Raw genomic sequence first — 23,923 nt, forward strand, 5'->3', positions numbered from 1 at the left:
AGCAGGCCAGATATTTATTTTTCAGGCCAGCCTCTTTCTCTTCTTTTCTACCTCTCGAGCACTGAGAAAAGAAAGTAAAAGCTGGCCATGACGCGTGCCAGCGCGTTCGCCCCTGCAGCCAGGTGTGAGCACCCCGTCTGGTCGGATGATATCCGCAACGAGAAAAAGTTCGTATTGTACTGCGCATATGCTCTACACGGCATCTATTACGTGAACTGAAAGTCTTACATACGGACTCAAAGGCACATTTACCTTGGGAGAAACAGCCTGTAGCGCTTTCTTAGGTGCTATCAAGTTGCCACGTGTAAACATAGGAAAACAGTTGAAGAAGAAGTTAGCGACGTTGCGGCGCAAGGCTACAGATACGTGGACCCCTGACCCAGGCTGGCAGTCGGCACCTTGGCAACTGAGTCGCGGAGTGGCATCCATCATGCGCGAGATTGTCCACATCCAGACAGGCCAATGCGGAAACCAGATTGGAGCGAAGGTAAGCCGCCTCTTTCGCCTCGGGATATTTCGTGGCCGGAGCTGTCGCGACTTTCTTACGACCTCAGTGCCTGTTCCGAAGCGTTTTACGCTAGCGATTGCGTTGCGGCCTTAACACCGTGCTCTAGGATGTAGTTTCAGGCTACGGGTTTAAGTACTTAACTTGTAAAAAAGTCATGGCTGATAGTAGCCGCACTGCTTTTGTACTTACTCGTGCCTTTTGTGCGTAGCACGTTGCGCCCCGGCGCAAGTGGAATCTCTGGTTCTTGACCTTTGTTTTCGAGTTGACATTTTACTTGCCGCTCGCTATTTGAGTTTCTTGTTGGTTTATGTCACCTACCTGAGCCTTTACCGTCGTTCTTGGCGGAGAGGAGACATGTAGCAGTCTTAGGCCCACTGACTGCCTCAAAAGGGATCACGCGGAGGCCGGGGATACTTTAATGGGATTTTTTCCCGTATCGTCTAGGTTTTGCGCCTGACGCTATTCAATGGACTGAAGTGCTTTAGGCTCTGCCAGTTTTTCGCCATCAGGAACGCTGATGATTATGAGCCCCAGAATGCCACCTGAACCGGTTTCAGCTATGATGTTTAAGGTCTTTGGAGTTATTTCGTGTTAGAAGCGAATTCATGTCTCTAAATGTGCTTTTATAGTGGTCGCTGCTCACTGTGACACCATGATGAGTACCGATGTCTTTACACGTTTGCAGTTTTGGGAGGTCATTTCCGATGAGCACGGCATCGATCCGAGCGGAGCCTACTATGGTGATTCCGACCTCCAGTTGGAGCGCATCAATGTCTACTACAACGAGGCCCCCGGTACACGCCTTCCTGTATTTCGGTTGATAATTTCACTTTGGAACTTTCTCGTACCGTAGAGCGCGCTTTGCTCTTTAACGCTGTTAAACTGACCCCTGGCCTCTCAGCGGAGCATCTTGAGCGGCACGCCCTGGCGAGTTTTACACCGTAAAACCGGTCGCGGATGATTTTGATTAGTCGCACTGAACGCGTCATGGCCTCTTCTGCTTGCGGCATGTTATGCCAGTGCAGTTGTTCAGGCCACATTTTTTCAGCACATCTAGGTTCACTTCGAACGTTCTTCATCAAAAACGATTTTTTTTTCTCACAAATCAGGATTGTTCACAATTCCGCTGACGGAGTCATGAATCATAACCTGGTCAGGTTTGACGATGACATACCGTTAGTCTCACCTCGACAAAGTTTCCCCGTGTTGTCGTGGGTGGGATAAAAGTTTTTACGCTATGTTTGCCAACAGTAACGTTGTTGTGCTTCAGTGGCTATGGCGTTCGGCTTTAGCGTCATCGTGGGATCGGATCTTGAGGCAGCGGCCGCATTTCGATATAGGCTAAATGTTAAGACATGTGCTCGGTGATATTATTGCACGTGAAACAGCCCCAAGTGGACCAAAGTAGTCCGTACGCCTGCATTACTGCCCCTCTGATAACCCAGTAGAGCCTTACCAATTATAATACTATGTACCGCATTAAACGTTTAGTAATAGAGAACAGAATGGCTTAAAGCAACGTTAATTGCAGTAACTATATTTTAATGCATTTAAATTATTCTAATCACATTGTAAGTGGTTTTGCTACTCCAACCAAATTTAATAAATATTGTTGAAGCTGCTGTTTAAGGATTGGACGGGGGGGGGGGGAGGGGGTCTAGGGCTATTATTGTGCTGCTTTTATCAGCTGTCACATCTTTATTGTTAGCAGGATCTCTTTTCTTTGCTTCTTTTACTTATTTCTTTGTGATGCACGCATGGCTTGTAACCACACAAACGTACTTTTGTTGCACCTAAGTGATATTTATTTTTTGTTTGAGGAGATAAATACGTGCCTCGGGCCATCCTGGTTGACCTGGAGCCGGGAACCATGGAGGCCGTCCGCTCGGGACCCTTCGGACAACTATTCCGGCCGGACAACTTCGTGTTCGGTAAGAAGTTGCTCGTCATTTCCTGAGCAACTTATTTAATTTTGCACCATTCCATCTTAAAGCACACTAAATCAGCACACTCACAAGAGCGCACGATATAGACTAAACTTTAATGCGCAGAACTGGCAAAATTTTGTGCCCATATCTCTGTACGCACTGCGTACCCTTGTTGAGTTCAATCCAGTCCACGTGCCAGTCAATTTCATGCAGCCACGAAATCAAGTGCCTTTGAGTTGAATATGAAGTCATTTTTATAAGTTCCGTTAGAAGGGTCCCCAAGACTCACGCGTAAGCTTGAAGGTTCAACACGACTTTAATGTGCAGCGAAACGGGCGTAAGTACGAAAGTGGCAATATATGTGCTATTTCCAAATTAAGATTCTATCCGCAGTTGGTACACCGCAGAACACAACGCCCCACATCACTCCAGCAAAACGGGTATGTGACATATTAATTAATGACTGGATGTAGTCCTCAGCGGGAGAAATCTGGCAGAGTGCAAAAAAAATTAGGACAGCGATAAAAGATGGGTCCTGCAGAGAGCCTCCTTCTGTCCTCGTCTTGTCTGCCACATAGCTCTTTTACCAGAGTGACTTAGTGCAGAGATTGAGTTCTCAAGGCCGAGTGAAACATAGCCATCACTTGTTATAGTCTTTACATGCCTGAAAACTAATTAAATTAATTCACACGTAACAGCATCCTAATATTATCCAAACTTAACTTTACCTATGAAATGCGGTGTTAATCCCCCAATTGGCTACGGCCATCAGGCCACTTAAGTCAATTTTTGTTGCCTTTCTGGCTGCTGTGTGAAGTGTGTTTGGATAGTGGCTTTCCTTTATTGCATATTCCAGTACTGATTTTCTTCAGGATACAGTTTGTGCAAGTATACGCCTTTCACAACCTGCCCCTTCAGGTCAGGGTGGTGCTGGCAACAACTGGGCCAAGGGCCACTACACCGAGGGTGCTGAACTGGTGGACTCTGTGCTCGACGTTGTGCGCAAGGAGGCGGAATCCTGCGACTGCATGCAGGGATTCCAGCTGACCCACTCCCTGGGCGGTGGTACTGGATCTGGCATGGGCACACTGCTCATCTCGAAGATCCGTGAAGAGTACCCCGATCGCATCATGAACACCTACAGTGTAGTGCCCTCTCCAAAGGTGTGTGACATTATCTGCAGGACCCAATTTCAGCATCTTTGAAACAAATCAAACATGACATTTCGGCCTTGCTTTATAAGGCGTCTTCCTTGAATTTTGATTAGTCGTTAAGCACAAAGTTCTCATTCTCTTCCTGCGGCTACCTCTAGGTTTCGGACACTGTCGTCGAGCCCTACAATGCTACTTTGTCAGTGCATCAGCTTGTGGAGAACACCGACGAGACCTTTTGCATCGACAACGAAGCACTCTACGACATCTGCTTCCGGACGCTGAAGCTCACGACTCCCACCTACGGAGACCTTAACCACTTGGTTTCTGCAACGATGTCGGGTGTGACCACATGCCTGAGGTAAGTATTTCGCAGCTTCGTTCAAGGGGCCACTTAAGCGCCTCATGCATGATCATAAAGAGCCCAAAGAGGTCGACACCATCCGCCGAATTGCTAGTTCCGACGGCAGTGATCGGTTCATTATGGAACAAGCACTGCAAAGACTGCGGTCGCCAAGGTCTTTTACAAAATATTTAGAGTAATACACTACAGCTAACCTCCATGTATAAAGTGCATGTGGTGGCAATATTTTCAGAAAATACAATGACGAGCAAGAAAGCAAATAAAAGCACCCTCACCGTCCGCATAAAAACTAACAAACACCGCACCTGCTATAGCCAGCAAAGCAGCTGCTCAAGGAAGCTTTGAAAATCACTTCAAGGAAAGTGAATTCGGCAGCGGCAGCAATAACAAGAAGGCGGCTGTCGTCGGGAATAATGGAGCGGCGCCTAATCTACGGCATGCGATTGCACACATTGGGAATAAAATGGCCTTGTTTAACCACTGTACCTCAGAAAACTCATGAGGCGAAAAGGTAAATTAAGGCCTCGCGCTGTAAATGACGAAAAACTACTCTGTTCAAAAAGCAAACATATCAAATCTCTTCAAAATAATTTAGGTGTGTGTCACTGGAGAATGCTTTTTGAACTGTTTCTTCTTTATAAAGCGCACATTTATCTCGTTCAGCTTCTTAATCCTAGCGCACAGGACCTCCATATAAAGCCTCACGTACAGTGAAATCAGTTATCCCCGTTTTCTCTTCGGGAAAAGGGAATACAAATTCCCACGTTTTGGTATGGAAGTTTTTCTTCGATAAATAGTGGCACTTCCTGAGGAAGTTGGGAGCAGAGTACCACATTAGCCTGCTGAGCAGTCAGTATGGAATAAATACTGGTTGCCATTGTTGGGGGATGGTGTTTTAGGGCCTGGAGAACGATCGCATAATTTTAAAGTGCCACGACAACCGGCAGACCGGTGAAGTTAATAGCCTTCGATGTTCTCCTAATGTAGTAATTTGTATAACCTTTGAAGCTGGATACGAAGCAGTGACGACGTGAAGAATCCATTTTTATTTTTTGTGATTTTGCCAATGAATCTAAACCAGCAACAGAAGAAATCATGTTATCTTACTGGAGCTGCTTTGTTTCTTCGCAGTTGTTATTTGAGGCAAATAACAGGCATGCAGTTTTAATGTTCTCTAGAACAGACTGGCAAAGTGTAAACTATGTAACGTCTGAAATTTCCATGAGTTCGTTCTTTCATTGGGCTTCGTTGTCTGCACTGGCGTGAAGAGAACTGAATTTCAAATTTGATGACCCGATATTCAAAAGCTTTGAATGAACAGCGGCAACAATCGCGACATTCTACAAGATGCCTCCACTGACCGTTGTGCCTGCTCCATAATCTTACCACAATCTTGTTCTGACTGCTCCCAAACAAGAGCGCCCAACATACCTCTGCAAATTCTCTCTCCCCTTGTGAATTAAGCGGGCTTCTAATCAAGCACCGTCCCATTCCTCACAGATTTCCTGGGCAGCTGAATGCTGATCTTCGCAAGCTGGCCGTTAACATGGTGCCCTTCCCTCGCCTCCACTTCTTCCTGACTGGCTTTGCTCCACTCACGTCCCGCGGCTGCCAGGAGTACCGGGCTCTGACTGTGCCAGAGCTGACGCAACAGATGTTCGATGCCAAAAACATGATGGCTGCTTGCGACCCCCGCCACGGTCGTTACCTGACAGTTGCTGCAGTCTTCAGAGGTCGAATGAGCATGCGAGAAGTCGATGACCAGATGCTCAACATCCAGAACAAAGACTCGAGTTACTTCGTTGAATGGATCCCGAACAACGTAAAGACAGCTGTCTGTGACATACCGCCTCGAGGTCTGAAGATGTCTGCTACTTTCATTGCGAACAGCACAGCCATTCAAGAGCTTTTCAAACGGATCTCCGAGCAGTTTACAGGTGACCATCGTGTTTGATTTCAAAGTGCTTCTTAAAAGCACATGCTTTCATTGTAGCTACCCATTGCTGTCGATTGTCTGGAACAGCGCATTTTCGGGGACAGTTCTAGGAGTGTGACCCCGCCTGCTTGATATATTATTTTTTTTTTGCAGCTATGTTCCGCCGCAAGGCCTTTCTGCACTGGTACACCGGAGAGGGCATGGACGAGTTGGAGTTCATCGAGGCAGAGTCCGACTTGAACGAACTGGTGTCAGAATACCAACAGTACCAGGAGGCGACAGCTGATGACGAGGGGGAATTCGAGTAGACCCAGGCAGAGGCCTAGTTTTTTGTGTGCACTGCTTTTTTCTTTCGCTTTACAATAAAGTGTTTGTTTGTCATGGATCCTTCTTTTTGAGCCAGGTGCTTGTGCACTTCAGTATGTCGTAGGCCCGGACTGCGTCACAAGGATGGTCACGCAAAGCAGCTAAACCTTACTGTATTGCAATGTGCGCACATCTGTAAATAGCCGTGTGACCGGCGTTTTCGGCATTTTGACGAAACTCTAAAATCTGTTAAAATCTTCTCATCGAACCACTTTTAGAGCGAACGCAAGGTGATCTTAAGGAAAACAAGTTTTGATGAGCTATTATTGGTCTCGGATACTTCCTGTCTGATGATGTGGAAAATTCTCTGTGCTGTCGAAACTGATGTGAGACGAGCCGGTTTTTAGAACATCGCTACGGAGAATACATTTTGCTTATTATTCTCAGTGTTATTTGACTGAGTTTTTTTTGGCGTATTATCTAGCCATCATCTTATGTCTCATTTTTACGATTTTTAACAAAAATTTCAGTGACGGGATCTTGGTCAATACTAGGATGATCGAATCACTTTCTTTGAGAGGCTCTTCTATTTGAGGGAAGGAAAACACGTTGAGAAGACGCCGACAGGACATCAAGTAGCATTTGAGGCGGCTGCTTCACCAATTCATTGTTCAGCGATAGTCGAGCTCCTCGGGGCTACTGAACCTGTAGTGATCGAACTATCTCGTCCTTCTGTGAGCGGCATAGCCCTAACACGGGACGCAGCGCAGAAAGGTTCGTCGCCAAAGGCTTTGGCGATTCGCCACTGTGAGGAACCCTCAACCCTTAATACTCAACGAACATTGCCCGTGTTGAATTCTGCGCTATTGATTCAGAATCCCTTAGCGTGGTGTCCACGGAAACGGAGGGTAGGTGCTTTGGAAGCCACGCGAGCTTTCGTGATCTGAAAGCCCTATGGTTGGAGGCGGGAGCGATATTTCCGGCGAGGGCCTGGGGTAAACAGCTCTTTGTCTCTATAGCAGTTTAGCGTCAGCATCACCAGCTCTTAACGCGATAGCGGTAAAGGCCCCGTTCACCCGAAAATCCAGTGCCGATGTTCGTGTTTTCGGTGTTGTGAGTGAAAAATCGCAAGCTCTTGATTGCCCAGGTATTGAATGCCCAGGTATTTTTGGATGCAAAATAGAGAACGACCGTTTGCATATATGATAATTAACCGATTGCGCTACCGCGTTATACCTTTAGGGCGGAGCTTAAGTGATCCTTCCAAGTTTTGCATGGCAGGTAGGAAAGCGCTTCCTGATGTCCCTGAGGGGCCCACGTATGTCTCCGTAGTACGTTTGCATTACAGGATAGGTTCCCACTTCGTCGACTACCGCTTGGTTTTATGACCGCGAGCTGTGGCATTCGTGAATTGATTCCCGGTGTGTAGAGCCCATGTCATGGTAAGTGGTTCTCAGCTGGTACCCCCCATGGCGGAATATTTGGGAAGCCTTCTCGATGGGGCTTCCGCTGGTGTAATTACGACTGATTGTCTGCGAGTCGAGGTTACTGTCAAGGATCTGTGCCATCTGTTGCCGTCGGCGACTGCGAGGATTTTCGTGCTCAAATAGCATCCAAGTCGCGGCAGTGTAACGCGAAATTCGGCGTCAACTCGTGCACTACTGGATTGGAACTCGTTGCATTTTTATCGCCTTACCGTAATATCCTGTATACAGTCCGCACGCAGTGTATAGTCCGCAACGCACAATTTTGGCTGCATATGGATTGTAAAACTTTTATTTCCAACATTTTGAGAGGCTTTAGGCCCCTCGCCTAAACGACAGCCAGAATGTCCTGGCTTGTGGCGGCGTCTTCGGCCAGTTGTACGACCTTTGTCTGAATCATCACATCGGTGCTGAATAGGAGAGCCTCCCATTGGTCAAGCGACAGAATTTTTTTTCCATCCAGGGGGGCAAAAGGGCATTTCCAATATATATGGTTGAGATCCGCGTTGTGGTGACATAGCTTGCACACATTTGAATATTGTGACGGATAATCAAGACTACACATAACTGGGTTCTGGAATGTATGAGTCTGGAGACGGCTGCCAAGAAAAAAAAATCTAGACTTTTTGCACTCGTTACATACACTATCAGCATCAGGCATGCGAACAGCACATAAAATTATTTTTGGCGCAGTTCAAGTATCACAAAACGTGGCAAAAGAGTAAGCTTCGCGAACTTTGTGCCACATTCAGCGATGCTGAAAAATAAAAAATGCTGTGCAGTGCATATATACAGATGGACCGCAAAGCGCAAAATATAAATCTTTTAGCATGTATAACTCGCAGACTGTATACCAGAAACAATAGTATATGTTACAGAATTTTTGCCCTCCCCCTAAAAGACCCGCTTGCTATATATATATATATATATATATATATATATATATATATATATATATATATATATATATATATATATATATATATATATATATATATATATATATATATAATTCTTTCTCAGTATACAGGAAATGCTAGGCATCTCATGGCAAGGAAATATGCTACAGATTAGACATTACGACGTACACTGCGCTCATCATCCTCGTCGGTAGCGTTTTCCTCGTTCCATTCACTGACAAGCACAAGGCACTCCGAGCGTATGCAAATTCTAAAGCTTCATTTGGGTAAGCACAACGAATGAATGAGTCAAATAACATTTATTTACTTACATTCAACCGCATAAACGAACAGTTCGATCAGTGTTTATATTTCTTAACGGCAAGCTCATGATTCACCCAAAGATGAGGAAGACGAGGTTTGCGACGTTACGCGATGTGTTCATCTCTAAAAACTCATATTTCCTTTAAATAATATAAGGTACACTTTTTACGCACTTCTTGGCCTTCGCCGGATTCTGAGCTGATCCCTCTTTATGGGAGTGAGTCATTAACCTTGCGAGACCAACGGCAACCAAAGACGGTTGACCACAAATCACCTACTCCTTCAATGCAGATTCCCGCCGCGGTGCCTCAGTGGTTAGGGCGCTCGACTACTGATCCGGAGTTCCCGGGTTCGAACCCGACCGCGGCGGCTGTGTTTTTATGGAGGAAAAACGCTAAGGCGCCCGTGTGCTGTGCGATGTCAGTGCACGTTAAAGATCCCCAGGTGGTCGAAATTATTCCGCAGCCCTCCACTGCGGCACCTATTCATTTCTTCTTTCACTCCCTCCTTTATTCCTTCCCTTACGGCGCGGTTCAGGTGTCCAGCGATATATGAGGCAGATACTGCGCCATTTCCTTTCCCCCAAAAAACCAATTATTATTATTATTCAGCGCAGATCGGGTTTGTGGTAGGTGTCTCATTTGTAAATATACCAGCGCAAAACGTAAGCCCATGTTACGGCAGAAGGGAAGACATTACGACAAATCCGTTGCTCTCCTCACTGTAGTCGCGTCTCTTTTTGTGTACTCACTTTGTTTTTACAATGCGTGAGTATCGTTACAACTGATCCTGGTTGGACGAGCGTAATGGAAACGCCTGCTCGATGCTGCGGGCATCTTGGAAGCCTTAACGCGGGATGCAATGCACAAGCTGTGCAACATACTCTGAAAAGCTGTTAAAATTGTATGTACTGAATTTCGCGAGATAGGGATCAGAGTCATGTTCTCACAAAAAAATCCTCAGCATATTTAATCCAGTTAATGAACAATTTCGAGCGTAAGGAGGCCCGTACCAAATCGCACTCAGCTTGCCACCGTTACAAATGCCGGTAAGGAATTGTCTGTTTTGCTGCTGGGGCCTGATGTTTAATTCACAGGAAGTTATTTTAAACACCTGTCTTTGATGCACAGCACGGGGAAGGCGCAAATGCAACCATTTTTCGCCTAATTTTGTACACTAGGTATGTGGATATCCATGGCTATTGAGGAAGGCTCCAATTTTGTTCCTCTTACGTTATGTTAAGGTCTGTTTACACGATGAACCCCATATCGGAGACGCCGCAGTGCCTTTGGCGGTCGTCTGCTGATACCAAGGTCGCCAGTTCGATTCCTGCCGCGGCGGCCATATTTCGATGGAGGCGTAATACAAAAATACCCGTGTGCTGCAGCGACAAGTGGCGCATGTTAAAGATCCGCATTTGGGCTAAATTATTCTGCAGCCCTCCACTACGGTGTTCCTCATACCCCATGTGTCGGTTCGAGACGTTAAACTCGACAATTACAAAAAGAAAACCTGGCGGTTCCCAGTGTTAGTGCAATTATCGATTTCACCCGGGCCGCCACCACCGCGGGTAACAAACTACTCGTCTTCGCGACGACTGTTGACAGACGTCCCCCAAAATCTGGAAAGTGGCGCCACAATGTCGTTGCTGCCTTTGAACGTGCGGCAGCACCCCTTTTGTTCGGCCACGTTTCGTTAAGCCGGACCGTTCCCCCAAAGCTGTTGGTATACAGCGTCCTTGCGCGTCGGAGTCACCGCGGGTCCTGCTAGCCGCACCCGCAGCTGACCGTACGCCACGCTTACTTGCTCGCGGTCAAGCGCGAGCGTCCGGACCCGTCTCGCAAGGCGGTTTTTCGCCCTTCAAAAAAAAAATGCCTCTGCCGACCTTCCAATCTGGGCGGTTTGCCCGCTTCTTGCCGACGCACCGAAGGGGATTAGCGAGGAGAAACCGCGGCTTCGCGGCGCCGAGCTATTAGCGAAAGGACGAATGGTTCCCACAAAGCCGCGGGCATCCACAGATCCCTTACACGAACTAACTCGCCCAACTCTTTGTCGTTCAGGCATCACCTTCATTGGAATGCGGCTGCCGCGATCGGAAGCCGAACGCGCGACCTCGGCTGCTGGACATCTTGATGCCGTAACCACCAATTAAGCCTCCGGGACGGTGAAGACTCTCTACTTGTGAACGCTCGCCGATCATGGACCCGAAGACGTTCAAAAGAAACTAACGGCGCAGTATGTAGGCGCGTCTTCTTCGTTGCATTTAAATAACAGTGACATGTCTTCCACACTGTTCTTTCAGCTGGAATTTCTGACTTCGTAGGAGAATGGCAATAAGGAATACGACTTGCAAATGAGGTGTAGGAGGCCCACTTGCTACAGATATCTACACTGGCAAAGAATGCGCAGATGATTGAAGGGAAGCAGAAACGGAGATAGATTGGATAAAGAAGGAACAGAAGGTCAGCGCGTGAGAGATGAACTCAATTAAAATTCTTGACATTGCTGGGGCCGTGGGAAAACAATTCCGTTGCGGCTTTAGGCTGGCGTGCAGCGAATGCCTAAAAAGTCCTGGATTTCTGGCTTACGTGCGGTGCTGCTTTATGTTCTCGACCCTTGCTTCGTCCAATTCCTTTCACGCCCCCCCCCCCCCCCCCCGACTTGTTACAATAAAATTCTTTAAACTGAGAGAACTTAGGCAGCTGTTTATTTGCAACGCCTGTAAAGCTCTCATTGGTTTTATCCAGGAGAGTCGAAAGACGGCACGTTAATGCAAGTTGGCTTGCGGTGAAGCACGCACGCTGCAGTTTTCTTTCAGTCGCAGTGTCAATTTGTCGCTGAACCGTAAGACTCGCTTAGTATGAAACAATGCAGATGCCTTAACGGCCCAAGTTTTGCGAGAAGTAACTATCGTATATACATTGCGCATGGTGAAAGAAGCATGTGCTGATGTATTGTCCACACCTGTTGCACATATGCGAGGACGAAACACCGTTAGGGACGGATATAGTGGCGTCCAGAACGGGGGAAGCCACGATAATGACGAGGGAGTAAAAACACGAGGGCGTAGCTATATGTGCTAACACAACAAATGAAAGAAACGAAGTAGCAAAAAAAAAAGGCAAGGCTCATAATTCTGAAAAACCTGGGGGTAGCGGGTAGAGGAAAAATTAACAAGCTTCAAGGAATTTTCAAAGGTAAGCAGAACGCATGAAACAAACTGGGGAAACGTTCAGGAAACTGATAGAAACTTTTTTATCCGGTGTCACTCTACCCTTCATCCAGTTTTTACAGTGTTTTTCTTTACAATTATTATTCACGCTTCACCAGTGTCACAGCATTAAAACAACGTGCCGATTTGGAACCAGTATTATGTCGACGCCATTCCGCTCGTCTAACCTTACTTCACAAATTGTGCCACTATCCCACCCTCCACGATGAGTTTTTTTTTTTTTGACACCCCCTACAGTTTTCCTCGCCGTGACCACGATAACAAAATAAAACGCATAACGTCCCGTTCATCGCTCTACGCGAAATCATTCATTCCTCGCACCATAATACACTGGAACAAGCTGCCATCACACATAGCTACTGAGGTTAACTTTCAATCCTTTCAGCATTCGTTAAAGTTAACCATGGGCTAACAGATTTTGTATTTTGTTGTATTATGTGCATTGTAGTATTACTGAGAGTTTTATTTTTCGTTGCTTGTTGTTTTATTTGTATACTTTACTAGCTTTATTTCATACTTTGTTATTACATGCATTATTTGTTTATTTCAAGTGCCTGTGCCGAACTTTTATGCTTGTATGCCCCCCTTCCCTATGTAATACCATCGCACGAGGGCCCTTAGGGGTATTGTAAATAAATAAATTCCTGGCACATCCGGAGTAGGCGTCGTCATCGGTATTGTTGAGGCCTATATGAGGCCTATCAAGTTACCAGCGCATTTGTCCTCATTCGCCACAAGATATGCCTTTTCTATGCTGACAGACCTCAGATCCAGGCCCTGACCCTTGAACTGGGCCAACCTGGGCTTCACAGCCTCCCCGATACCGCGGAGACTCAGCGTCGTCTCCGTTTTATCTCCCATCCCATCGCGACCCACGTGACCAGCCCTAGTCACGTGACCCTGCACCGTGACGCACCGTCCCTCACTACTCGCTCACAGGTCATGTGACTACTCGACGCTTCTGACTGGTTGGAAGATAGAATGTTGAGCAGAGGAATGCAGACGCCCTTATACACCAATACCCAATTACGAAAGCCTCCCCCAGTAGCCTCCTTTTGTAGCGATAGCTACATTACGGTAGCATTTCGAGCCTTCAGCGTGGCGGCGCCGCCACCCTGTGGCTGCGCCGCCACGCTGTCACGTGGTTGGTCACGTGGTGCGGAGCAGCTGCCGGCGGCGCGGCGCCGTGGCTGATCACGTGGTTGGTCGCGTGACCAAGTTCCACTCAGCCAGCTTGAAAACTTTGGTTGGAGATGTGCAGTTTATTATAACTCAGCCAGCTGTAGCTATCGCGTCACTCCAGGTTTAACCAGAGCTAAACGACCGCCAATTTTTTTGATCTCCGTTCCGCTCTGCCCATCTTGTCCTCTATAAAGAGAAGTACACGTGCCCTAATTCCACCGTGTGCTTACCCCCTCCCTCATAACTTAACGAGACTGGAGGAGCTATCCCTTAGAAGGATAAGGGCTGGGGCCGCCCTTCTCCGTTGGTGACGTCATCGATGGGCCTCTCAGGAAGATACAGTGCCCAGCACATGTCCCAATTGTTCCACGCCGGCCACTGAGGTGTACCTTCGTCACTTTTTGGGGACGTGCCCAGGAACGCAGGACTCAAGACGACTATCACTGAAAGTTGGACTTATGGCTACAAAGGAGGAACACGTGTCCTTGCGGCTAACGGTCAACGCTAAAAGCAGGAACCTGCTCAGGTTTCTGGAAGAGAACAGCTTCCACGACCTAATTTAGCTTATCGACAGCCTCCTTTTATATGCCACAAGTCTTCGATTAATAAAAAAAATACTACTCCATCCCTTTTTTCAGTGTGCTACCGCCTGAGCGTTCACCGCCGTATCACTCACAGCAGACTCAAAATCTGCTGCAGATTTTTTTTAATACGCGATACACTAAAAACGCATTTTTGATACCTATCCTTTCCATTTTGGCAAGCGGTACCTAATACTGATTCTCGAAATGTATCGAAAAAATGCCTCCACCGTCTGGAAGACGTTGAAGTAACGAGCCTTAGCTGTTTGGCAGCGCAATTTGTCGTCCATGTGATTTATTACCACCTTTCACCAATTTGAAAATGAAAATTGGTTTTGGGGGAAATGATATGGCGCAGTATCTGTCTCACATATCGGCGGGCACCTGAACCGGGCTGTAAGGAAAGGGATAAAGGAGGGAGTGAAAGAAAGGAAGAAGGAGATGCCGTAGTGGAGGGCTCCGGAATAATTTCGATCACTTGGGGATCTTTAACCCGCCGCGGTGGCTCAGTGGTTAGGGCGCTCGGCTACTGATCCGGAGTTCCCGGGTTCGAACCCGACCGCGGCGGCCGCGTTTCGATGGAGGCAAAACGCTAAGGCGCCCGTGTGCTGTGCGATGTCAGTGCACGTTAAAGATCCCCAGGTGGTCGAAATTATTCCGGAGCCCTCCACTACGCACCTCTTTCTTCCTTTCTTTTTTCACTCCCTCCTTTATCCCTTGCGGCGCGGTTCAGGTGTCCAACGATATATAAGACAGATACAACGTCATTTCCTTTTCCCCCAAACCAATTATTATTATTAATATTATTATTATTTTTGGGGACCTTTAACGTGCACTGACATGCACCGTGCACCCGGGAGCTCCGGATCAGTAGCCGAGCACCATAACCACTGAGCCACCGCGGCGGGTGATCTATTTGGGCCGAAAAAGTTTTTCGACTCTTTGGAGTGCCATTTTTCCTTACCTCAAGGCGGTAGGTGCCCGGTCGCCATGGTATGAAATTGTCAGCTGCCGAGTGCTGACGTCGCGGCCGCCATGTTAAGCCTAACTATAACAAAATATTAACCTAATTAGGCGATATTGGTGTCTAACATAGAAGGGTCAGGGTTCGGGCTAGTGGGTAGTCAACATGAGGATCCACAGCAGGATGGGAAGGCCTGCTCTGTACGGCATCAGAACCCCTTTGTAACTTGCACCAATAACGTTATATAGAGGTTGCCGCTTTCACGTGGCAAGTTGTAAATCCGGCAGACAGGCCGGTGCCTGAATAAGCGACTCATCGAGCACCACAGAAATGTTAGAGACGAGGGGCCAGGTAATTTGGCTCGTCACTGCCGTGGTCACAAGTGCACGCCTAAGTTCGATGAGTGTTCAGTGTTAGGAAAAAATAGCGATAAAAAAACGAGGGAAATAATTGAAGCTGCGGCAATCGAAAAACAGGGATTAGATAATTGTGTCAGTGATCCTTCGGTGTCATTATCAAGAATATACTTAGCTTTCTTAGATTCAATTAAGGCAGCGGGCGATAGTGTGAACCTTGGTCACTGATTGGTGATTTTTATTGTGCTTTTTGATCTCATTCCTTGAAACATCATGACCTTGACAAGATAATCGTTGTTAGTAGTCTATACCTACACCATATGTGAACTTTAAAAGGCTGTCAGCGCCAAATAAAGATAGTTTAGTCGAAGTTTAGCGGTCGTGTTGTGTCCTTTGATTTTTGTGCGCTATGGATCCTCGTGTCTAACATGTTCTACCCATCGAGCCTGTTACGAATATGCCATTAGTTAGATCATGACTTCATCGGTAATTAATTATAAGCAATTAAATTAAAGCTTAACCATAACTAAATATTAACTTCGTTAGCTAATGTTGAAGTCTAACATGTCCCACTCATCTAGAGGATTCCAAACATCTAATCCGTTTTATGATGATCTCCTTAATTACTGAGTTATAAGCGATAAAACATAATCACGTGACTGGTTAATTACGACGTCACAAAATCAGTGACCTCACTAGTCAATTACAAATTGGGTTGCTATATCGATTTACTATGAGGACCACCACATTGAATTATTCGGACTTTGAAAATTTCACGCCGAAGGGAGGTGGTAGCAGACCCCAATAAATCGAGAAACGTGATGAATAAGAGCTCAAGCTCTTAAAATAGTATCGAAGATACAAGCATCTTCGATACTGACTATTCCTGCACCATGCCCATTAGGGTGTGTCGGGTCCACTACAGGCGCGTATCCAAGGGGGGCGGGGGCTGTTCTTTAATTTGTAGCCAGAGCTACACTACGCTACCCAGTCGAGCATTTCGCCGTGAGTCTGGGAGGCCGATAGTGCGCGTGCGCGAAACCAGAGAGGAGCAGCGGGTGCGCGGCGCATGACGTCAGAGTTTGCCGGCGCCGTCGCGCCGGCCCGACTACGCCCGCCGGCGCCACGCGTGAATGCGCATGCGCGGCAACCGGAGAAGGGCAGCAGGTGCGCGGCGCATAACGTCAGAGCTCGGCCTCCGCCGCCGCGGCCGCGTGTGGGGTCGTGTGGATAAACTGCGTACGTGCGGCTGTGTGTATAAAAGCTGAGGCGATACGACTCGGTGTAACACAATCGCTTCGTATGGGTGACGAAAAGCAGACTCCAGCCGCTTCGTCAGGAGAAGATCAATTCTTCGGACCCAGAAGTCGTCGCCTGGCACTCGGCTGCTCTGCAGAGAAAGAATGAACATCAGAAGGCTAAAAGAGCGGCGGAGACGCCTGAGCAAAGAGAAGAACGTCTTGCCAAGCGGAGACGCCAAGAGGCGGAGTGTAACAAGCGGCGCATAGCAGCTCGCATGGCTCCTTCGCAAGAAAATCAAGATGAAGCGATGGCAACAACATCATCATCAGCAAAAACTGAAGAGGAGGGTGCAAAGGCTCGTCGTATAACTGACCGCGCGATTAGACCAGGGGGAACTGCAGATCTCGCTACGTATATCCTAGCATAGCTGAGCCAAGCCACTGCCATTTTCTTTAAGTCTCTCTTTAAGCATGCCCCCCCCCCTCCCCCCGCTTCCGGGGCACAATAAGTCGTCTTAAGCCCCTCCCGAAAAAAATTTCTGGCTACGTGCCTGGTCCACTACAAGAGACACCGAGGCATCTCAGCACTACGCAAGGGCACAGGAAACAAGCGATCTATTTTAGTGAACTTCCACTCCAACCTGACCCCGTTGGAACAAAAAGTATCTACTATTCACAGTTGCTTGCCATATCAGCATTATAACAATAGCTATGATTCTGCTGCGAATTGATGTTCAGTCACTACCTAGGTGGGTTGTGAAGGAGCCCAACGTTAATGGTCGACCCTACAAAATCAGCTGCCTCAGTCTACCCTTGAAGAATTTCGAAAAATTAAGGGCTATACGCTTATCCTGTTCTGTTCTTACTGGCCAATTCTGCGTTAATCTTAACTGGGCTGAAAGCAATACCGGCAGTACAGAAATGCATAAAATAAATATTTTCTCGACACTACGAGTACAGCTGTCACGAGCTGCGACATACACAGGGTGAGCGTGATTCACGAAAAACCTTACAGCGGACTACAAAAAAATGGCGGTGGTTTAGCTCTGGTTAAACCTGGAGTGACGCGATAGCTACAGCTGGCTGAGTGGAACTTGGTCACGTGACCAACCACGTGGTCAGCCACGGCGCCGCGCCGCCGGCTGCTGCTCCGCACCACGTGACCAACCGCGTGACAGCGTGGCGGCGCCGCCACGCTGAAGGGTCGAAATGCTATCGTAATGTAGCTATCGCTACAAAATAAAAAACGCAGTGCTGAGAGAATCAAAGGGGTACAGTTGGGAGTAAAAGAAGGTAAGGTGAATGACGTCACCGGAGCGGCGAAAATCGCACTGCGCGGCTAGCGCGGCCCTGTCCTTTGCGAACACTCCTGGCACATTTGTTACCGGCGTGTTCGTAACCGCAGCGCCGAGCGTTGCTATCTGCCGCTCCGGTGGCACGTCACTGGTGCTAATCTTTTTTGCTCGCGTCTATACAATGTCCTTGAAGGTTTTCCTCCGAAGCCTTCTAGAATACGGTAACAGGGGTGAAATTATTCCGAAAATCACCTCGGAATGGCTTAATTTGCCATTTTCTTTCTTCCATGGTTCTTGATTTCCCCGACACTGTTTAGTAGCAATAACAATCTGTCATATTAAAGTGATGAGTAGCTCAGCCCGCCCACTGAGCCCCTAGTTTTTGCCACGCTGACTCGTCACTTGCAAATAATGAGCTGCAGATGAGAATAACTCCTCTACCATTTTCGTCACTTTTCTCTGCTACGAAGAACCTCGGAGTTCACTCAATACGCGCAGCTCGAGGCTCGGCACAGGCGAAAGCGGAACGACAGTTCAGTTCAGAAGCTGCGAAATCGTCCGCAAAACTAGAGACTCCAACCGGGAGGCCCAGCTACTGATCACTTTCACATGTGAAAAGCTCCGAAGTGGTTCCCAGCCCAGGCGTGGGTCGAGGGGCTGTGACCGGGAAGACTAACTACATGACACTCTAAAATAAAGTTAATTACTACTAGTGAACACTGCCCGGAGAAGCAGGACCATGACAAAAAACTACTCTCACGTAGCCCGAAGCAGCCAATCGGAGGCGACTCAGGCGAGTTCCGAGAGAATTTCAGCCGGACGTTCTCACGGCTGCCGGCAAAATAGAAATCAAAGGCCCGCACCGGCTGTCATGTGCGTTCAGGTGGTGTTGGTAACGATTTTATTTGGAAGCAAAAAAAAAGAAGGACCTCAGGGGAAGGCTCCTACTTGTCCAAGAATTCACGGACGTGTGCTTCACGGAGAGCTCTGTCTACCATGTTTGGCCAGCTGGCTGAGCGAGTCGCAGAGCGGCCTCCCATGAGGAGGGGGATGAGTTTGGGCATGGGGGTACTACCATGGGTTGGGGGCATTCCCACAGGTAGTGCATAAGAGTGGCCTTGGCCGCCCCACATGTTGAGCTGAGTGGGAGAGTCCAGGTAGGGTAATAGAGATAAAGGATGTAGGGTCAGATGCAGCAATTTGTCGGCAGTTGCCGCCAGACCATACTCTATTTTGAATCTAGTGCACAGTAAGGTAATGGGAGGGTGAAGCGGGTGCTTTTGTAATGAGTGGTGATTTGGTGGTACGTGATTAGCGCGCGCGTGGTTTCCTGCGTGGGTTTGGGTGGCTGATCTTCCGGAGCACGGAGAGATATAGTTCTCGGGCCAGCGCACGAATGCGCCGATTACCGGGGATCGAGGTATACCCAGAAACCCAAGTGAGGGTTATCTCTTCGGTAAGCGCATCTCCTAATGAGAGAATGCGTCCGGCGGGTGGTGTGATAATGCTTTGCTGATAGTGACGGTACGCAGCTTGGGAGTCGGTGCAGATTTCCGTGATGTTGGGATCTTGTGTAGCGTGTATGAGCGCCAAGGCGATGGCCGCGCACTAAGCCTCCGTAGGGTTGCTGGCGTGGAGGGTGGCTGCTGTCCCGATGGTGCCATCCTCGTAGGCGGCGACATCGGTGCGACTGGTAGCCAGGTTGTGTTAAGCCGCGTCCACGTAGAGGATATGTCGGATCTGCCTCTGTTTTGTTTGATGCAATATTCAGCCCGGGACTGCGCGTCTGCCCTGTGCAGCTCGAGGTTCATGTTTCTGGGTAGAGGTCTGATGCGCAGTTGGCCCTGGATGTCAGGTGCATAGGAGAATTTGGTAGTTGGTGGCAGGTGAGCAGATGGTGGGAGGGCAGATGGAGATGCTGCAGAAGGTGTTGGCCGGTTTCTGTGCGGGTTAGTCGACGTATATGGTCGCTTCGTTGGACTTCGAGTACCGAGATAGCATTGCAGGTACCTGTGGCGAGTAAGCGATTTGTACAACCCGATTGTGGTTAGCGGAGTGCTGAGGTGGTCGCCTTTCAAATAAAAACATCAGCTTTGTCTTGTTGCATTTTGGTGAGCAAGTGATAGGGAAGGTGATAAGTCAAGCCGCTGGTGATGAGGGCGTCTGTCGTCTTAACGGTTTTCCTCTTCGACAGGCTGTATTTGCGGGTGGCCACTCTGCGGATAAAGTCCGCGATTTGTTTGGGTTGCTTGTCTAGTCGTGTAGAGTGAAGCTTGCGTCCAAAATGTCATGTGTATAGAGACCAAGGGCCCAGGGACCCCGGAACAGGGGGGCAAGGGGGGCGGTCGCCCCCCCCCCCCCCCCCCCAACATTTTTCCAGAGGTAGCAGCGCTCCCCCCCGCCCCCCCAGTCTCCAATTGCCTGCACTTGGGTCAGATTTCTGACAATCGAAACACTTCAGTTGTAGGACTCTTTTAATGCAAACCACAGTGAGGCTGAGCTACTTGGCTTTGTAGCCAGTTGTAAAGCATTTCGTATATGAGTAACCTAAACCAGTCATGTCCCAACAGAAGCAGACTGTCTGACCCGTGTACATGATCATGATTACCAGAATTTAAACAAACTATGCACAAACTTTTGAACCAACTGATCACTCCTCGTGCACACATCTATAAAGCTGCCCATTTCAGTTCGTTTTATATTGCCGTGAATCTTTGCGCCGTTTGTTCATTTGCAGTCAAAACCTCCGGCAGGCGAATTTATTATTATTTTTTTGTAATGCTAGATGCGACCAGACTTATCTCCATCGATCGTGGCCTCGTGTAAATGCTTCCACATTTTTCCAGATTGTTGTATTTGCTTTTGGCTCGTTATCTCGAAGGTTCGTTGCCAGCTTTAAATTGAGCGCGGCCAAGAACTGCAGGCATTCACTTCAATGACTGCTGAACACACTTGTGGCTAACGCCGCCACCGTGCCATTCAGATCTTAGTGGGCGCGAGTCAGCCCCTTAAACAGTTTCTTTTGGAAGCCTTTTCGTTCTCTTCCTGACTCTTAGTGTGTCCCCACCCCAACCTGACAGTTCAGATCAACCTTCGAACATTGAAAAATAAAAAAAGATAATAATAAGTGAAATTTATTATGTAAATTAGCATTAAATAAATAAATAACAAAATAAGCTCGAAATCTTGCCCCCCCCCCCCTTCTTCTCAAAAGAAAGGTCCGGAGTCCCTGCAAGGGCCTTGAGTCTATTGACCAAGGGTATGTGGTCGTCGTACATTCGGAGGACATTCGAAGGTGTGTGCATGGGTCCCAAGAAAGTGGTCTGATCATGAGCAGTTCTGATGTGAGTGCGGAGAGGGTTCATGTTGGTCACGTTCGAGGTGATAATATCAATTGCTAACTGAAGTACCTTGCGCCTCGGTCGTCCATAAGGTGATGTCGTCGGCGCGTAGTGCCGCGTGGAGGTCGGGCATGTTGGTGAGGTGTTTGGCCACTGAGGCTAAAGGGCTACATCAGGAGGGGGGATAGAATGGCGCCTTGTGGAGTGCCCCAGTTGTCGACGGATAATGGAAACAATGACAGTGCCGAGTTGGATCTGGGCCATTCGTTGTGCGTCCAGGACGCGTATACCTCGAATTCAAAGTGGGACTCTTGCGCCCGCTTTTAACGCGACAGCGCTAAGGGTCCCGTGTCGCAGAAAAGCCGGTGGACTAGGTGAATGCGTTGTTGTCTTTGGCTTAGTGAAGTGTCTTAGAGACATGCACTGATTCGTACATGAGTAGCTATGAGTACGCTAATCAGGAATTAGGTCATTGTGTGAGTGCTGAGTAGGCGATGCAAACGGGACCTGACAACGCTATCGCGCTCTGCTCTTTAAAGCGAATTAAGCCTAAGCGTCCCCCAAATTTTCAAAGTAGTTCGAGGGTCTTGCACCTGATTCCACGTTATTCGACTGGCTTCGCGCTGAAGAGGAAGAACAGCATCTACTGGTCGCCCAAGCGGTCGATAATGCCCGGCCTGTAAATTTTCGCTGAATAAATGTCTTACTACTACCAGAAGGTTGGTTGACTAATATGAAATAGTTATCTTCTAAACTATTGCAGTTAGACTCCTTTTTTATTGACAGCTTTGTAGCCCACCGTAAGCAATGCCCATATCAATTTTTAGGTTTTCGAAAACGACATTCTCGTCGGCGCTGCAGCGCAAGAATTTTAAGGCCACGCAAAGGTGAAACGAAAGAGCGCGGTGCTATGCCCGGCATGCCTTCCAGCCCAAATGTATATGACGCGAACTCTCTCGACCAGAATTTATAGAAAACCAATATGAAGGCGAATGAGTCTTCTGAAGAAACGCTGTTGCCTGGACTGGCGTTCGCGGAAGCAGCGTCGACACTGGCGGCGCCACGTGGCCGAGTATGCCATCGGGTCGCCGGACGGAGCGTTGCTTTCACCGCCACGCTGGGGATGATAATTGACGGACGGCTGCGACTTCGACCTTCGACATGGTTCCCGCGTTTCGGACAACAGGGGAGGGGGGGGGGGGAGTAGTGCAATGCCATTCATCCCGCTGCCTGGGAACGGCTTGGCGTTCCGACGTGACCGTGTTCGGGGAATGTCTTTTCCCCTTTATTCTTCGACGAACGGCGAGAGCATCAGCAGCGCCCTCTGCCGTGGGCGGTACCACCAGTGTCTACGTCAGCTCGTTTGCTTGGACATCCGTCTCCGAAATGTATTCCCCAGTCAGGGATCTGGGGAATACGGAGGGTACGGCCTACTGGTTTGATACCGAGACTCTCGCTTCCTAGGAGACTCCGGTCTGCTAAGAAGCTCCCTCTAACTGAGAGGCGTTCTCAGTTGCTCTTACCTGTACATTATGTGAATAGTCTGAAAAGAGTTTTCCTTGCTTTCCCCTTCTTAACCACGTCTCCGATCTTACTCGTCCCTTCTCCGGCCCGACCACGCTACCTGAGCTCCAGCAGCGGCCAGGGAGAGCGCTAGCCACCTCCACAAGCGCCCGCCAGGTGCTATCTCCCCGATCCCCATGCCGCTCCCACTCGGTACGAACACGGCCGCGTTTCGATGGAGGCGAAACGCAAAAGGCGCCCGTGTGCTGCGCGATGTTAGTGCACGTTAAATGGAGCCTGAAATGATTTCGATGGCCATATTCAACAAATGTGTACGGGTGGTGTTTGTGAGTATCCGAGCCAAATTTAAAATCTTTGCGTTATAGACCATTTCATGACCTTCGGGAACACCGATTTGAATCCTCAACCCTCCTTTATCTCTTCCCTTACGGCGCGGTTCAGGAGTCCAACGATATATGAGACAGATGCTGCGCCATTTCCTTTCTCCCCAAAATAACAATTATATTATAATCCTCCACCCTTTCCTGTACTACGAGCACAGACCAGTGCCAAGTATGGCGGCGCCCTGCGAGCTCTTCCTGAAAAGGTTTATAACAAATAATTTCTAAAAATCGCTGCTCTCGACCGATTGTGGCGACACTTCAATGCGCGTTCTTAACGCGCCCCTGCCTCGCTGACGTCAAGTGGGCAATCTTAGCGAGCATTCTCATTGGGCGAGCCGAAGTGACGGGATGGGTGCTGTCCCGATGCCTTTTTTTATTTCTAGCACGTCGTCGTGTATGAGTTGGGAAGCAGCATTTTTAATCGTCGATATATATATCCTCGGTGTTTCTTCAGCTATAGCTTAAAATTTTTTGCGGTGCGGTGACGAAATACCGATAACTCGTGCGCTTTTCCGAACCTCAGTATATATCACTTTATGGTCCCTTTAAAGATCCCCAGGTGGTCGAAATTATTCCGGATACCTCCACTACGGCACCGCTCTCTTCTTTCACTCCCAACTTTCTCCACCGGGAAGCGAGACAGTTACTTCGCCTTTCATTTCCTCTAAACCAATTTGTTTCCACCCGAGAGCGGCACCCGCGCAGGGTGTGACGCGCGCTCGTACAGGTCGAAAGTTTTGTGGAAACCAACATATACTATATGTCACACCATGTCGTTTGCGATGTTGCTTAGACTAAGCTGCACTGCGTAACAACCTGATGACGATGGGGCAAATTAAGTTTCAGGCCTCTTCTGACAGCAAAAAGAGATTTAAATAAAGGCATGTGCCAAGACTACGCATGCACATTTTAGGATTCTGACTG

The 23,923-nt window shown here is 48.3% G+C and overlaps 1 protein-coding gene across 4 annotated transcripts; it reads left to right on the plus strand.

The window, feature by feature from the left end:
* Window positions 1–243: 243 nt before the first annotated feature.
* On the plus strand, window positions 244–6,280 carry LOC144134198 (tubulin beta chain-like). 4 transcript variants are annotated; one of them, XM_077667159.1, is made up of 7 exons: window positions 244–487; window positions 1,194–1,302; window positions 2,329–2,439; window positions 3,355–3,599; window positions 3,749–3,948; window positions 5,452–5,888; window positions 6,041–6,280. In XM_077667159.1, exons 1-7 carry the CDS (start codon window positions 431–433, stop codon window positions 6,193–6,195), a joined length of 1,314 nt encoding a protein of 437 aa, XP_077523285.1. In that variant the 5' UTR covers window positions 244–430; the 3' UTR covers window positions 6,196–6,280. The 4 variants fall into 4 exon arrangements, with proteins under 4 accessions (XP_077523285.1, XP_077523292.1, XP_077523298.1 ...); XM_077667166.1 differs by having other exon boundaries at window positions 2,332–2,439; XM_077667172.1 differs by lacking the exon at window positions 1,194–1,302.
* The last annotated feature ends 17,643 nt before the right edge of the window (window positions 6,281–23,923 follow it).

The sequence above is a fragment of the Amblyomma americanum genome, chromosome 1 (assembly GCF_052857255.1).
Source record: "Amblyomma americanum isolate KBUSLIRL-KWMA chromosome 1, ASM5285725v1, whole genome shotgun sequence".
Taxonomy (NCBI): Eukaryota; Metazoa; Arthropoda; class Arachnida; order Ixodida; family Ixodidae; genus Amblyomma; species Amblyomma americanum.